The 14,544-nt window shown below is 48.2% G+C and overlaps 1 protein-coding gene across 1 annotated transcript; it reads right to left on the minus strand.

Moving 5' to 3' along the window:
- Positions 1-1,825: 1,825 nt before the first annotated feature.
- Positions 1,826-6,584, minus strand: LOC129703792 (uncharacterized). Its single transcript, XM_055646503.1, has 3 exons — positions 6,365-6,584; positions 3,846-3,897; positions 1,826-2,500 (listed from the first exon to the last, which is right to left on the minus strand). The coding sequence occupies exons 1-3, from the start codon at positions 6,530-6,532 to the stop codon at positions 1,986-1,988; spliced, it is 735 nt and encodes a 244-aa protein (XP_055502478.1). The 5' UTR covers positions 6,533-6,584; the 3' UTR covers positions 1,826-1,985.
- Positions 6,585-14,544: the final 7,960 nt, after the last annotated feature.

Consider the following 14,544-nt stretch of genomic DNA (forward strand, 5'->3'; position numbering starts at 1 on the left):
AAGGATTAGCCAAAGAAGGGTCCCGTTTAAAAGAGAAAGACGCAAAGTGCTGGGTAACTGAGCCGGTCAGGGGGGGGGGGGGGGGGGGGGGGGGGGAGGAGGAGGAGAGGGAGGGGGGGAGAGGGGGAGGGGGAGGGGGGGGGGGGGGGGGGAGATTATAGTATTATAGTCGATTAACCACTTCCACAGTTCACAGCATTGTATCCCATTTGAAAGAAGTTATTCGCAAAAAGAAAATAGAAACCTTATCTTGCTGTCCTGAATTTGCAAAAGATTAAGCCATCACTGTAACAATTTGAAGCTGCAGTTTGCTCTCAGAAACTGAAAAGTTTTATTTATGAAGTTTGGCCCTGCTTTATCCTGGTTCTTCCTTGCTTCCAATCCACCCCCCTCCCACACACACACACACACCTTCCACCCCCACCCAAAATTAGTCAGAACAAGGGTCCCAACCCGAAACGTCATTTATCCATATGTGTAGGAAGGAACTGCAAATGCTGGTTTACACCAAAGATAAACACAAAATGCTGGAATAACTCAGCGGGACTGGCAGCATCTCTGGAAAGAAGGAATGAGTGATGTTTCGGGTTGAGACCCTTCAGGCTGAGCATCAGGGGAAAGGGAGTATACAGAGATAAGGAGGTGTACGAGATCAAAAAAGATGCGGATCAAAGGAATGGAGAATAGACTGTTGCTAAGGGCCTGTCCCACTGTACGAGGTAATTCAAGAGTTCTCCCGAGTTTTATCCTGATTCGAACTCGGAGAATGTCCGTAGCGGGTCCGTAGGAGTTCGTGGATGTCTCGTAGCGGCTCGTACGAGTAAAAAGTAACAATTTTTATCATCACAATTATTTTTTTACTCGTGGACATTTTTCAGTGTTGAAAAAACATCACAAGTTTACCGGATTTCCCGAGTACCTATCATTACTCGTACGAGCTGCTACGAGACATCCACAAACTCCTACGGACCCGCTACGGACATTCTCCGAGTTCGAATCAGGAGAAAACTCAGGAGAACTCTTGAATTACCTTGTACAGTGGGACAGGCCCTGTAGCTTGGAGAAGGTGACAACAAAGCATGCAGAGATACAATGTAATCAGAGGGACAGCCAGACTGGTTGGAGAACTGGGAAGGGGGAGGGAAGGACCCATACTAATCAAGAATCTATCAATCTCCATCTTAAAAATACCCAATCATGCCCATGATAAGGTCCAAATGTGGACAGGTGAGACTTTAGATAGACAATGGGGGCAGGAGTAGGCCATTCGGCTCTTCTAGCCAGCACCGCCATTCAATGTGATCATGGCTGATCATCCCCAATCCACACCCAGTTCCTGCCTTCTCCCCATATCCCCTGACTCCGCTATCTTTAAAAGCCGTATCTAGCTCTCTCTTGAAAGTATCCAGAGAACCGGCCTCCACCGCCCTCTGAGGCAGAAAATTCCAGACTCCCTACTCTCAGTGAGAAAAAGTGTTTCTTTGTCTTTGTTCTAAATGGCTTACTCCTTATTCTTAAACTGTGGCCCCTGGTTCTGGACTCCCCAACATCAGGAACATGTTTCCTGCCTCTAGCGCGTCCAAACCCTTAACAATCTTATATGTTTCAATAAGATTCCCTCTCATCCTTCGAAACTCCAGAGTGTACAAGCCATGTGCTGCTCCATTCTCTCAGCATATGACAGTCCTGCTATCCCGGGAATTAACCTTGTAAACCTACGCTGCACTCCCTCAATAGCAAGAGTGTCCTTCCTCAAATGGGGAATCACGGTCGGAAGGGCCTATTTCCTGCTGCAGGACTCGATGATTATACCTCTATAAGCGAAACAATGAGAAACCCAAGAGCATTTCAAATCTGTTTATTGCGTTGAAATAAAAGACTACAGATTTTCATATCTTCTACAACCTCTTAGAAACGTTTGCTTCCCCATCGTCCCAGACTCTGGGTCTTATTTTGAGGTGGGGATACAGAGGGGACAGGGGGGTTCAGTTTAGGTGACGTTGGCTTGCTTGATCATGCTGATGGGGGGATTGTACTTTCGGTTTGAACTCGGGTCCATTCTCAAAGGTGGCCGAACTGTGCGACCTCTTGCTCATGGACCTCTCTCTGGCCGACTGGACGTGCCTGTGGCCGGCCTTGTACCTTGCCTTGCAGAGGTCGGCAAGGTTGGGTTGGCCATCGCTGTGGATGTCCTCCGACTGTGTATCTATCCCTGCCTTGGGGTGCTCCAGGACCTCCCGCGGCAGGTAGCACAGCACCTCGCCATTGCCCAGGTGCAGGTACTGGATGCGGGGCTTCTTGCACCAGCCCACCTCCTGCAGCCTCTTCAGCCGCAGTTTTCCCTCGCACACGGCCGTGTCCAACGGGAGCCGCGCCCCCTTGCTCATCTTGCCATCGTCCGCCTGGCTGAAGACACCTCTCAGCATGCACACCATCCACCTCCTCAACACCCCCAGCACGCCGGGCGGTGACGAACCCTCTGCAGGGATGGAACAACATTCTGGGAGCAAGGTGGGGTGGAGGGTGGGAGGGAGCAGAGAAAGGGGGGGAAGAATCAATTCAGATTGCAACCACACTCTGGCAGTGCCTTCACCTACAAAGCTTCACACTTGCGCTGCTGTTGAGCTGCTGCTTCACACCGCCAGCGACCTGGGTTTGATCCTGACCTTGGCTGCTTTCTGTGTGGAGTTTGTACGTTCTCCACGTGACCACGTGGGTTTTCTCCGGGTGCTCCGGTTTCCTCCCACACTCCACAGACACACAGGATTGTAGACTAATTGCCCCTCTAAAGTTTTTGCGTTGTGTATCTCAACTAAACTATATCTGTTAGGCTTTATAGATACTGCACGAAAACAGGCCCTACGGCTAACCGAGTCCGCGCTGACCAGCGATTACCCCGTACACTAGTGCTATCCTACACACTAGGGGCAATTTACAATTTACAGAAGCCAATTAACCTACAGGCCTGCTCGTCTTTGGAATGTGGGAGGAAGTCGGAGCACCCGGAGAAAACCCACGTGGTCACAAGGATAATGTACAAACTCCATTCAGGCAGCATCCCACAGTCAGGATCAAACTTGGGTCTCTGGCGCTGTAAGGCCACAGCTCTACACGATGCACCACTGTGCTTGTTCAATCTCCAATTAGGAATCGCTGACAATTTCCTATCAGTACAGCCCTTCACTTGAAGGTGAATGCACTGGGGAGGGTGCAGAAAAGATTCACAAGCATGATGTCAGGACAGGTGGGTTGGAGTTGAGACTGGATAGGCTGTAACTCTTTACCAACTCTTTACCAAGTGCTGAACCCAATGTATGAGCCTAGCTGTAGCTGTAATCAGCTGCTTTTGTTCCACAGAGGCCCAGCTGTAATGTTGCAGCCTGGACAGCGCCAGAGGCCTGGGTTCGATCCTGACCATGGGTGCTGTCTGTACGGAGTTTGCACGTACTACCTGTCATGGCATGGGTTTTCTCCGGGTTCAATGGTTTCTTCTTACACTTTAAGGACGTGCAGGTTTGTCGGTTAATTGCCCTCTGTAAATGGTCCCGAATGTGTAGGGAGTGAATGAGAAAGTGGGATAACATAGAACTAGTGTGAATGGGTGATGGATGGTCGGCATGGACTCAGTGGGCTGAAGAAGCCGTTTCTATGCTATGTGTCTCCAAATCTAAAAATCCAAATAAATAAATAAATCACAGGAGTGTGCACAGGGGCATGAATTGGTCAGCTGTGGGAGGGTGCGGTAAACACACACCTTTTAAAAAAATGTACACCTGACTAGCGGTAGCGGGTACGTAATCTGTCTAGGCCGACCCGCACCACACACAGGGCAAGGAAACACTCACCCAAAGATTGCGTTCTGCGACTCTCCATCAGAGCACGGACACTGCTATAAATCTACATGGAGTGGGAAAGAAGGAGTCTCACATTTAAAGGCACAAGTTGAATCCTCTAACCAGCTCATTCCACCCACTGCATATCATACCACCGCCAACACACGGAACTGCAGGTGCTGGCATCTTGAGCAAACTGCTGGAGGAACTCAGCAGGTCAGACAGCATCTGAGTTTTACTTCAGTTTAGTTCACGCCTCGTTAGAGTGGATGTTTCCACTAGTGGGAGAGTCTAGATGATGATCAATTTCTCTAAGGTGGACAAAAAAGCTGGAGAAACTCAGCGGGTGAGGCAGCTTCTATGGAGCGAAGAAATACATTTCTCTAATCAGAGGTTGGTGAATCTGTGAAATTTATTGTCACAGATGGCTGTGGAGGCCATCATTGGGTGTTTTTTAGGCAGAGATTGATGGATTCTTGATTGGTACAGGTATCAGGGGAGAAGGCAGGAGAATGGGGTTGAGAGGGAAAAATTGATCAGCCATGATTGTGGGGGAGGAGACTTGATGGGCCGAATGGCTTCATTCTGCTCCTTCCAGTTATGAACATGAACTTTATTATCACATAGAAACATAGAAAATAGGTGCAGGAGTAGGCCATTCGGCCCTTCGAGCCTGCACTGCCATTCAATATGATAATGGCTGATCATCCAACTCAGTATCCTGAGGTACAGTGAAAAGCTTATATTGCGTGCTAACTAGTCAGCGGAAAGGCTACACATGATTAGAATCGAGCCGTCCACAGTGTACAGATACACGACAAAAAGAATAACAGTTCATATCGGAACCAATTCTTCAGTCTGAACTTTGATAAACTTCTTCAGCATGAAGAAGGGTCCCAACCTGGAATATCATCTGCCCATTCCTTCCATGGATGCTGCCAGACCGGCTGAGTTCCTCCAGCACTTTGGTGTTTGGCATATCACACCAGCCCTTTTTCTTTTGCAGAATCTATGTGTCATTTATGTATAATGTACATTACTGTGTGTTTGGCTGGGTTCCTGCTCCTGTGATGCTGCTGCAAGCAAGATTTTCATTGTACCTGCACCTCACCGCCCTTGTGTACATGACAATAAACTCCACTTGACTTGGAAGACAGACACAAAGTGCTGGAGGAACTCAGCGGGTCAGGCGGCATCTCTGGAGAAAAGGAAAAGATGGGGTTTCAGGTCGAGACCCATCTTCAGACTTGACTAGACTTGAGTGACAATGCAGAACTTCCTTGTTCCAGTTGTGGAAATTGCACAGGTCCCTGGACACATTGTTTCCCCTTGAACCATGTCCCATCCACTCCCCGATCTTTTATAAGTCACAACCACACCCGTGGCTGGCCTATGTCTCTGACAGTCACTCACGTCCAAAGCCGACAGGTGATTAGAAGACGAGAGGGACTTGGTACATCGATGAAAACACTCCTGAACTTCTACAGGTGTAAGTTACAGAGGATATTGATTTTGTTGGCAACTCAAATGCCCAGGAACAAATGAGATCACAGAGAGTGGTGGACACTGCCCGGTCCATCACGTGTACTGACCTCCCCACTAACGAAGGGATCTACAGGAGTCGCTGCCTCAAAAAGGCAGCCGGCATCATCAGAGACCCACAACACCCTGGCCACACTCTCATTCACTCCTAAGGTGCTGGAGCCTGAAAACCATGACCTCCAGGTTCAGGAACGGCTCCCTCCCTAATTGACCTACAAACCTGCACGTCTTTGGGATGTGGGAGCAAACTGGGAGAACGTGCAAACTCCACACACAGACAGCACCCGAGGTTGCGAATTAAATCTGGGTCTCTGACACTGTGAGGCAGTGGTTCTATCAGCTGTGCTACTGGATTACAATCAATAGACTGTCTTTGACTGCACTGAGAATGCTGGTTTTATTTTTGGCACTAGTATTAGGGTTATTAGTTTAGTTTAGTTTATTGTCACGTGTACTGAGGTACAGTGTAAAGGGTTTTTGTTGCATGCTATCCAGTCAGTTAAACGACTATAGACAATTACAATCAAGCCGTCCACAATGTACAGATGCAGGATAAAGTGAATAGCATTTAGTGCTAGATAAAGTCCAGTAAAGTCCGATTAATCCAAGGGTCCCCAAAGGGGTAGATGGAAGGTCAGGACCGCTCTCTGGTTGGTGATAGGACGGCTCAGTTGCCTGACAACTGCTGGGAAGACTCCCTGAATCTAAAGTATGCGTTTTCACACTACTGTACCTCTTTGCCTGATGAGAAAGGGGATAAGAGGAAGTAATCAGGGTGAGTGGTCCTTGATTATGCTGGTGGCCTTGCCGAGGCAACCCGATCAGATTAATTAATTTATTTAATTATGAATTAATTTAATGGAGTTTTTTTACATTATCTATGTGCATCCTGTTTACAGGCCTGCTCTGCTGCTGCAAGGAAGAATTTGATTGCTCTGAAACATCCTTTACTCTTGATTCTGGACCCCGCCAGGTCTGGACATCCATACCTGTATGAAGAGATTGTAAGAAGCCAAGATCGCCAGCATGCAGCTGAAGTAGGAAAGCACAAACATTGCCACATGTTGACAGAAGTAACCCCCTTCCCAGTCGGATGAAGGCGAGGGCTCCGGGTCTGGCTCCTCGCCCTCCTCACTCACGCTCTGAAAGATATGCATTGGTTCTACCACGTCCCTGGGTCAAACCAACCTAGGTCCGATGATTCACTGCCGTCCACTCCCGTCCCGTCCCGCCGCCACTCAGTGGGGCCATGGGATGACTGATGCCGCTTGTTGCTTCACAGACCTCAGCTGATGACACGGGAGGGCAACAGCTCTCCCCCCCCCCCCCTTACACCCCCCTTTACACCCCCCCCCCCCCCCCCATGGCAACATCTGGTTGACAAATGCTGACGTGGGGCAAGGCTAACATCCCACTGGTTGACTTGGGAGGGGGTTTCATGGCACAAGTCTGGGATGATCGGGTGATGTGAGCGATTGGGAATGGGATGAGATGGTTAGGAATTGTGAAGGGGCAATTGTGACTGGAAAAGGGGGAATTTGGGAATAGCGGGTACCAATGATGGAGGGAGGACTCATTGGAAATTGGGAAAGGAAATTGGCAGGGACTTGAGAAGGGAAGACTGGGTAATTGGCAATTGGATTGGACCAAATGGGGGAAGAGGCAGGGAGGTGGGGAATTCCAGGGACCATTAGGATTGGAAAAGGGGGATTTGAGAATAGCAGGTAAAAGTGGTGAAAGGCGGGCTAATTGGGATTGGGGACAATTGGGATTGGGAAATGGGGGTGGGGGGGAAAATGGATTGTGTCAAGTAGATATCATTTTGATTGGGCTGGGACAAGTTATAGAGATATGAGCATAAGAATCAGGACGTCAAGTTGCAGCTTCATAGAATTTTAGTTTGGCTACATTTGCAGTGTTGTGTACAGTTCAGGTCACACCATCACAGGAAGGATGTGAAGACTTTTCAGAGGTCACAGCAGAGGTGCACCAGTATGCTACAGACAAAGAGTAGGATGGAACTGCAGATGCTGGTTTATACCAAAGATAAACACAAAATGCTGGACTAACTAAGTGGGTTGGGCAGCATCTCGAGAGGAAAAAACGGAGACGTTTCGGGTCGGAACCCTTCTTCAGACAAAGTAGAGTTGGGAGGGAGGGGAAATAAAGTAGAGGCGAGAAAAGGCCAGAACTAGTCAGGGCCGGCAGCAGATGACCTCAGGAAGGGTGGAGCCCACAATGGCCCATTGTTGGTTGGAGAAGGTGTAATAACAAGTGGGATACAAGGATGCAAAGAGTGAAACTGGTAGGACGACTGGGATGGGGGAGAGGGGAGCGGTGCTGCCTGACCCACTGAGTTATGCCACCATTCCGTGTCCATCCTGACATATGATAGGTGGATACAGGTGAGTGGGGTGATTGGCAGATGGGTGTGGATGGAGTAAGTGACAAGTGTAAAGGAGACAAGAGGGTGTCAGATAAGGAGAAGAGGAGTGAAATGTAGGGCTGGAGGGAGGGGGATGGGTGGAAGGGGACAGGGGACGAGGGGATGGGAAAGAGAAGGGAGACGGGGTCTCGGAAGAATAAGGGGGTGGAAAAAGAGCCTGAGGAGGAGGGGAAAGGAACAGGGAGGTGCGGTGATGGAATCAATGTGTGCCTACTGGGTAGGGGATGGGGGGTTTCTTGAGATTGGAGTTTTTAATGTTCATACCACTGAGTTGTAAGCTGCTCGTGGAATAAAGTCACAATGTCATACAGAATGGAAGCAGACCGTTCAGCCCAACTCATCCATGCAGACCCAGATGCCCCACTCTAAGCCCCATTTGGCCCATTTCCCTCTAAACCTTTCCTATCCATACACAAGGTGCTGTTTCTCCAGTTTGCGTGTAGCCTCACCCTGGCAATGGGCGAGGCCCAGGACAGAAAGGTCTGTGTGGGAATGGGAAGATGGGTTAAAAAAGTTGGCAACCGGGAGATCCAGCCGGCCTTGACAGACCGAGCGCAAGTGTTCGGCGATATGGAACCGATTGTACGCTTGGGCTGACCAATGTAGAGTCTTTATTGCTCCTCAGTTCATACGTTATGGGGTCAGAAATATGGCATTCGGCCCCATCAGGTCTACTCCACCATACAATCATGGCTGATCTATTTTCCCCACCCACCCCCCCATTGTCCTGTCTGCTCCCACTGACCCTTGACACCCGTACTAATCATGACTAATCATAAGTCATTACCGACCAATTGTACTGGGATAAATATTATCTAAAGTTTAATTCAGAAGCTTAGAAATAGCCGAACATTCCCGAGAGAAGATCCAACAGAAAATTTGGAAATAGTCAACGACGGGTTTGATGAAGAATTTCAGGAAGACGTGTCTTGTTTCAGGTCTAGGTTTTTATTATTGCCAGAATGCAGCGGATATACAATTTTTGAGACGAGGCATAACGAATAAGCTAATGCGAGTTCTACTGCAAGCAGTAGGGTCACCTGAAGATGGCGAGGGGCTTCTCATTGGTGAGGGGGCTGCTGGATTCACCAGCGACGGGGCTGGAGGAGGGAGCGAGCCGCTGGTCTACGTGTCCCAAGACCCACGTGCATGTTTGCAGCCCGGGGGATGGTTCGCCGGTCTGCGTTCTCCCGGCGCATATCCCTGCAGGTTTATGGTCCAATCTGCCCTGGTGAACTTGTGCGGGTCGTAGTTGCAGCAGAGGCGGCTCAGGATCTCCTGCTCGTCGGGCTCCAGGTAGCGCACACGCTTCCGTTTGCAGTGGGTATAAGACTTCTTATGCCTCCTGTGGCCCATGGGGTTGCAAGGCAGGGGCTCGTGGGAGCAGGAGGGCCGCATCTCGTCGCAGATGGCAGGTCTCCGCTTGAAAGGCAACAGGTCACACGCGTAGCTCAACCAACACCTGGTCTCAGCTAGGAACTGCTCAAAGACGTTGTTGTAGTTTTGATCTGAAGAAAGGTAGAGAAAAGAAACATTGGTCATTAACCATCGATCTGCTTTTCTCATTGCCATATCAAGTCTTTTCTTAGACCATAGAACAGTAGGGCACAGGAACAGGCCCTTCAGTCCAGAATGCCTGTGCCAAGACCAACTCTTATCTGCTTGCACGTGTGATCCATATCCCTCCATTCCCTGCATATCCAAATGAGAAATAGAGCCTAGATCAGTACAGCACAGCCCTCCGGCCCACAATGTCTGTGCCAAGCATGATGTCAAGACCAAATCTGCCTGTACATAATTCATATCCTTCCATTCCCTACATATCCATGTGCCTATCTAAAAGCCTCTTAAAAGTCACTACCGCTCTGTCTCCACCATCACTCTTGGCAATATGTTCCAGGTACCCACCACCCTCTGTGTAAAAAACGTGCCCTGCACATCTCCTTTAAACTTTGCCCTTCTCCAGCCCTTTGATATTTCCAGTCTGAGAATCTGCCTACCTCATCTGTGCCTCCCATAATTTTATATAACAGGTCACCCCGCAACCTCCGACGTTCCAGAGAAAACAATCCAAGTCTGACCAACCTCTCCCCTGTAGCTGATGTAGCCCTTACTCCTGGTAACATTCTGGTAAGCCTCCTCTACACTCTTTCCAAAGCCTCCCCATCCTTCCCGCAATGGGGCGACCAGAACTCAAGGATTCAAAGGTCAGGTTATTGCCACATGTACCAATTAAGGTACAGTGAAACTCGAATTACCTGCATGCAATAGGGTGATTTCGCCAAATGTCAAATGAGCGTAGATCCCCTCTCACGTGACCGAAAATTTTAACTGGAGGACATATGTCAGTTCGGTACATGTTAGTGAATGGGGAAACACGCACTTTCCCACCCGTTAAAAACATGGAAAATGGCCGATTTTTGAGCTGAAATTTTCTGTGCTAGTCGGGGTGACTGTGAAGCACAGCGACCTAAATTTTCAGGCAAAAAAAAGATAGAAAGTAAGGTAATTACAAGAGGGAACTGAAGGTAGAAAACAGCGGAAGTGAACAGCCGACATTTGCCGTGGAGATTTAAAGATCCAAAATATCGGGAATTTTCGCGTTTGCTCGCTGAATTTCATCAAAATTAAGGCATTATTACTTTAATAAGAGCAAACGCGATAATTCCCGATATTTTGGATCTTTAAATCTCCACGGCAAATGTCGGCTGTTCACTTCCGCTGTTTTCTACCTTCAGTTCCCTCTTGTAATTACCTTACTTTCTATCTTTTTTTTTGCCTGAAAATTTAGGTTGCTGTGCTTCACGGTCACCCCGACTAGCACAGAAGATTTCAGCTCAAAAATCGTCCGTTTTCCATGTTTTTAACGGGTGGGAAAGTGCGTGTTTCCCCATTCACTAACATGTACCGAACTGACATATGTCCTCTAGTTAAAATTTTCGGTCACGTGAGGGGGGATCTACGCTCATTTGACATTTGGTGAAATCACCCTATACTCCAAATGCGGCCTGGCCAAAGTCCTATAAAGCTGCATGATTACTGAGAGGATTGTCCTTGGAAAACTGCAAGCTGGAAACCATGAACTGAAAGGAGCTGAAAGAAGGACATTGCTGGAAATGTACAATCCTACAGACAGGAGTTCCATGCTCTTTTTTATCCCTCAATTCATCCAGAACTTTGTTCTCTTGCCCTTCCATCTTTTAATCGTTATCCAGTCTCTGTTGTCCATATCCAAATATGTACCATTCACCCCAAACATCACCCTTGCTAACCACTGGAGCAGCTGATCCAAATATACACCCGGCACAGCCCTCCCCACCTTCAAAACCATCGACACCAGGCGCTGCCTCAAGACGATGGCGTCTATCATCAAGGATCCCCACCATCAGGGCCGTGCCCTCTTTTCACTGGTACTGCAACAGAAGCCTGAAGTCCCACACCACCAGGTTCAGGAACAGATACTTTCCTGCAACCATCAGGTTCTGGAACCGACCTGCACGACCCTAATCCAAACCTCAACACTAGGGACCACCTCTTGCACTACTGTGAAGTTGTTTTCAAATCGCGTTTTGCACTAATGTCTAATTATTAGCGCAGTCTCTTTCTTTTAAGGGCGGCACAGTGGTGTACAACTGGCAGAGCTGCTGCCCCACTGAGCCAGAGACCCGGGTTCGATCCTGACCTCAGGTGCTGTCTGCGTGGAGTTTGCATGTTCTCCCTGTTCTCCTCCGGGTGCTCCCATTCACTATCACTTCTCAAAGACGTGCTAGTTTGTTGGTCAATTGGCCCTCGGTAAAATTTCCTCTAGCACGTAGGGAGTGGATGAGAAAGTGAGATAACATGGAACTAGTGTGAATGGGTGACCGATGGTCGGCGTGGACCTAGGGGCCTGTTTCCATGCTGTATCTCTAGGCTAATCTTATATATATATATTGTGTTTTGTATCTACTGCCTGAGTCTACATGCCTATGATGCTATTTGCAAGCTCGGTTTGCAGTACCTGTATCTCCCTGTAGTTTAATTTAGAGATACAGCATGGAAACAGGACTTACGACCCACCCACCGAGTCCACGCCGACCAACGATTCACATACACTAACACTATAGTACACACTAGGGACAATTTACAATTTTTACCAAAGCCAAATTAACCTATAAACCTGTACGTCTTTTGGATGTGGGAGGAAACATGAGCACCTGGAGGAAACCCACATGGTCACAGGGAGAATGTAAAAAATCCAAACAGGCAGCACCCATAGTCGGGATCAAACCTGGGTTTCTGGCGCTGTGAGGCAGCAACTCTCTCGCTGTGCCACTGTGCTGCCTGATTTTATTAATGTATAGTTTTTTCTTTGACGATAACACCAAAACAAAAGCTTTTCACTGTACCTCGGTACACGTGACAATATTAAAAACAACCCACCCCACCTAACACGTCCACCATGACTTGGTGCCTCGTCCACCAGGGCTTAATGTTGGGGTACTTACACATGCAACACCTCTGGTAGCTGTAGTAAGCAATATTCAGCAATTTCTTGAAAATCTATGCAAACAGGAACAGATCAGGGTCAGTTTTAAACAGCAAGAGAAAATGTGTCATTTTTAATTGCGGGTGATTTGGTAAACTGGCCTGCATTGAATGGTCACATGAAATGGAGTTATGGTGTCGGTACAGATCACACATCAATACTGAGGACCTTCAGATGAAAGTCAAAGAGTGATCGAGCCACAGAGATCTACAGTACGGAAACAAACCCTTCAGCCCAACTCGTCCATGCCAATCAAGATGCACCATCGAAACTTGTCCCATTTGCCTGTGTTTAGTCCATATCCCTCTAAACCGTTCCTATCCATTTACCTATCCAGGAGTCTTCTCATTTAGTTACCGTACCTGCCTCAACTACGGCCTCCGGCAGCTTGTTCCATACCCCCACCTCCTTCTGTGTTAAAACGTTGCCCCTTAGGTTCCTGTTAAATCTTTCCTCTCTCACCTTAAACCTATGTCCCCTGGTTCTTGATACCCTCGCCTTGGGTAAAAAACTGTGCATTCACCCTATCCCCATCATAATTTTACACACCCCTATAAGATCACCCCTCAGCCTACTGCACTCCAAGGAATATAGTTCTAGTCTGCCTAACCTCTCCATTTAGTTCAGGCTCTCGATTCCTGGAGTTCATCAGTCCGAGTATTGAGTATAGAAGTTGGGAGGACATCTTACAGTTGTATGAGACATTGGTGAGGCCACATGAGTATATGGAATGAGCTGCCAGTGAAGGTTGTTGAGGCAGGTCCCGTTATAACTCCAGACATTTGGCCAGGTACATGGACAGGATGGGTTTATGGGGCAAATATAGACAGATAGGACTAGTATTGGCTGTGGGCAAGTTGGGCCGAAGGGCCTGTTTCCACGATGTATGACTCTTATGAATCTAATACTCGGTAACATCCTTGTAAAATTTTCTCTTTCAAGCTTAATGGCATCCTTCCTATAGCAGGGTGACCAAAACTGTGCACCTCATCAATTTCCTATCCCATGTGGATTCAAGGCTGCCCTTATTAAATCATAAGCAGAAGATAAAATGGCCCAAACTAAATTAAAGCAAAGGGCTGCAGATGCTGGAAATCTGAAACAAAATGCTGGAAGTGTTCAGTGGGTCAGGAAGTGTCTGGGGAGAGAGACGCTGCAATTCCCAATGAATACTCCAACCAATGTTGTGGAGGTACTTGAAACACAGGAAGTGAGTTGACAAAGAAAACTAAAGTCTGGTATGAAGCTCCGTGTTCTAACGTTTTAGTGATACAGCACAGAAACAGGCCCTTCGGCCCATCGAGTCCGCACCGACCAGCGATCCCCGCATAAATACACACACTAGGGACAATTTACATTTATACCAAGCCAATTAACCTACAAACCTGTACATCTTTGGAGTGTCGGAGGAAACTGGAGATCTCGGCGTAAACTCACGCGGGCACGGGGAGAACGTATAAGACAGCACCCATGGTCAGGATCGAACCCGGGTCTCGGGCACTGCAAGCGCTGTAAGTCAGCACCTCTACTGCTGTGCCACCGTGCCGCATGTCCTGAAAATGTGCAAGTTGTTTTATCTGTCCGTGCAACATCTGTGAGCCAGAGAGTGTTACAGTCTAGAAATAGACCCTTCAGCCCACCCTTACCATATGATCATCAGAGACCCATCTACACTAGCAGGGTGGCACAGTGGAGCCGCTGCCTCAGAGCAAAGGAGACCCGTCTTCAATCCTGACCATTGGTGCTGTCTATGTGTGGAATTTGCATGTTCTCCCTGTGAATGCGCAGGTTTTCTCTAGGCGCTCTGGTTTCCTCCCACATCCAAAAGACTTGCGGGTTTGTAGGTTAAATGGACTCTGTGAAATTGCCCTAGTGTGTAGGGAGCAGATGAGAAAGTGGGATAAAGTAGAACTAGTGTGAACGGGTGATCCATGGTCAGTGTGGACTCAGTGGGCAGAAAGGCCTATTTCCATGCTGTTTCTCCAAATTAAACTATAGCCTGATGTATGTAGATGCCAAGAACATAGCCTGGTGACTTTAGACATACAGCACTGAAAAAGGGCCTTCGGCCTACCGTCTGCACCTCCTTCTTCTTCTTGCGTATGACATGCACAGCCTAAAGTTGTTCGATCTTCTGTTTGTGCATGCCAGGTTGATTGCATTCGTCGAAACAGGGTGGACCACGCGAAGTTTGC

The sequence above is a fragment of the Leucoraja erinacea genome, chromosome 14 (genome assembly GCF_028641065.1).
Source record: "Leucoraja erinacea ecotype New England chromosome 14, Leri_hhj_1, whole genome shotgun sequence".
NCBI lineage: Eukaryota > Metazoa > Chordata > Chondrichthyes > Rajiformes > Rajidae > Leucoraja > Leucoraja erinaceus.

Excerpts from the sequence above, each read along its gene's own strand:
- LOC129703792 (XM_055646503.1), bottom strand. The coding sequence starts at position 6,532 with ATGCATATCTTTCAGAGCGTGAGTGAGGAGGGCGAGGAGCCAGACCCG. Across the intron at positions 3,898-6,364 it reads CTTACAATCTCTTCATACAG|ATTTATAGCAGTGTCCGTGC; the intron begins GTATGGATGTCC and ends CACTCCATGTAG. Across the intron at positions 2,501-3,845 it reads TCGCAGAACGCAATCTTTGG|AATGTTGTTCCATCCCTGCA; the intron begins GTGAGTGTTTCC and ends CCTTGCTCCCAG.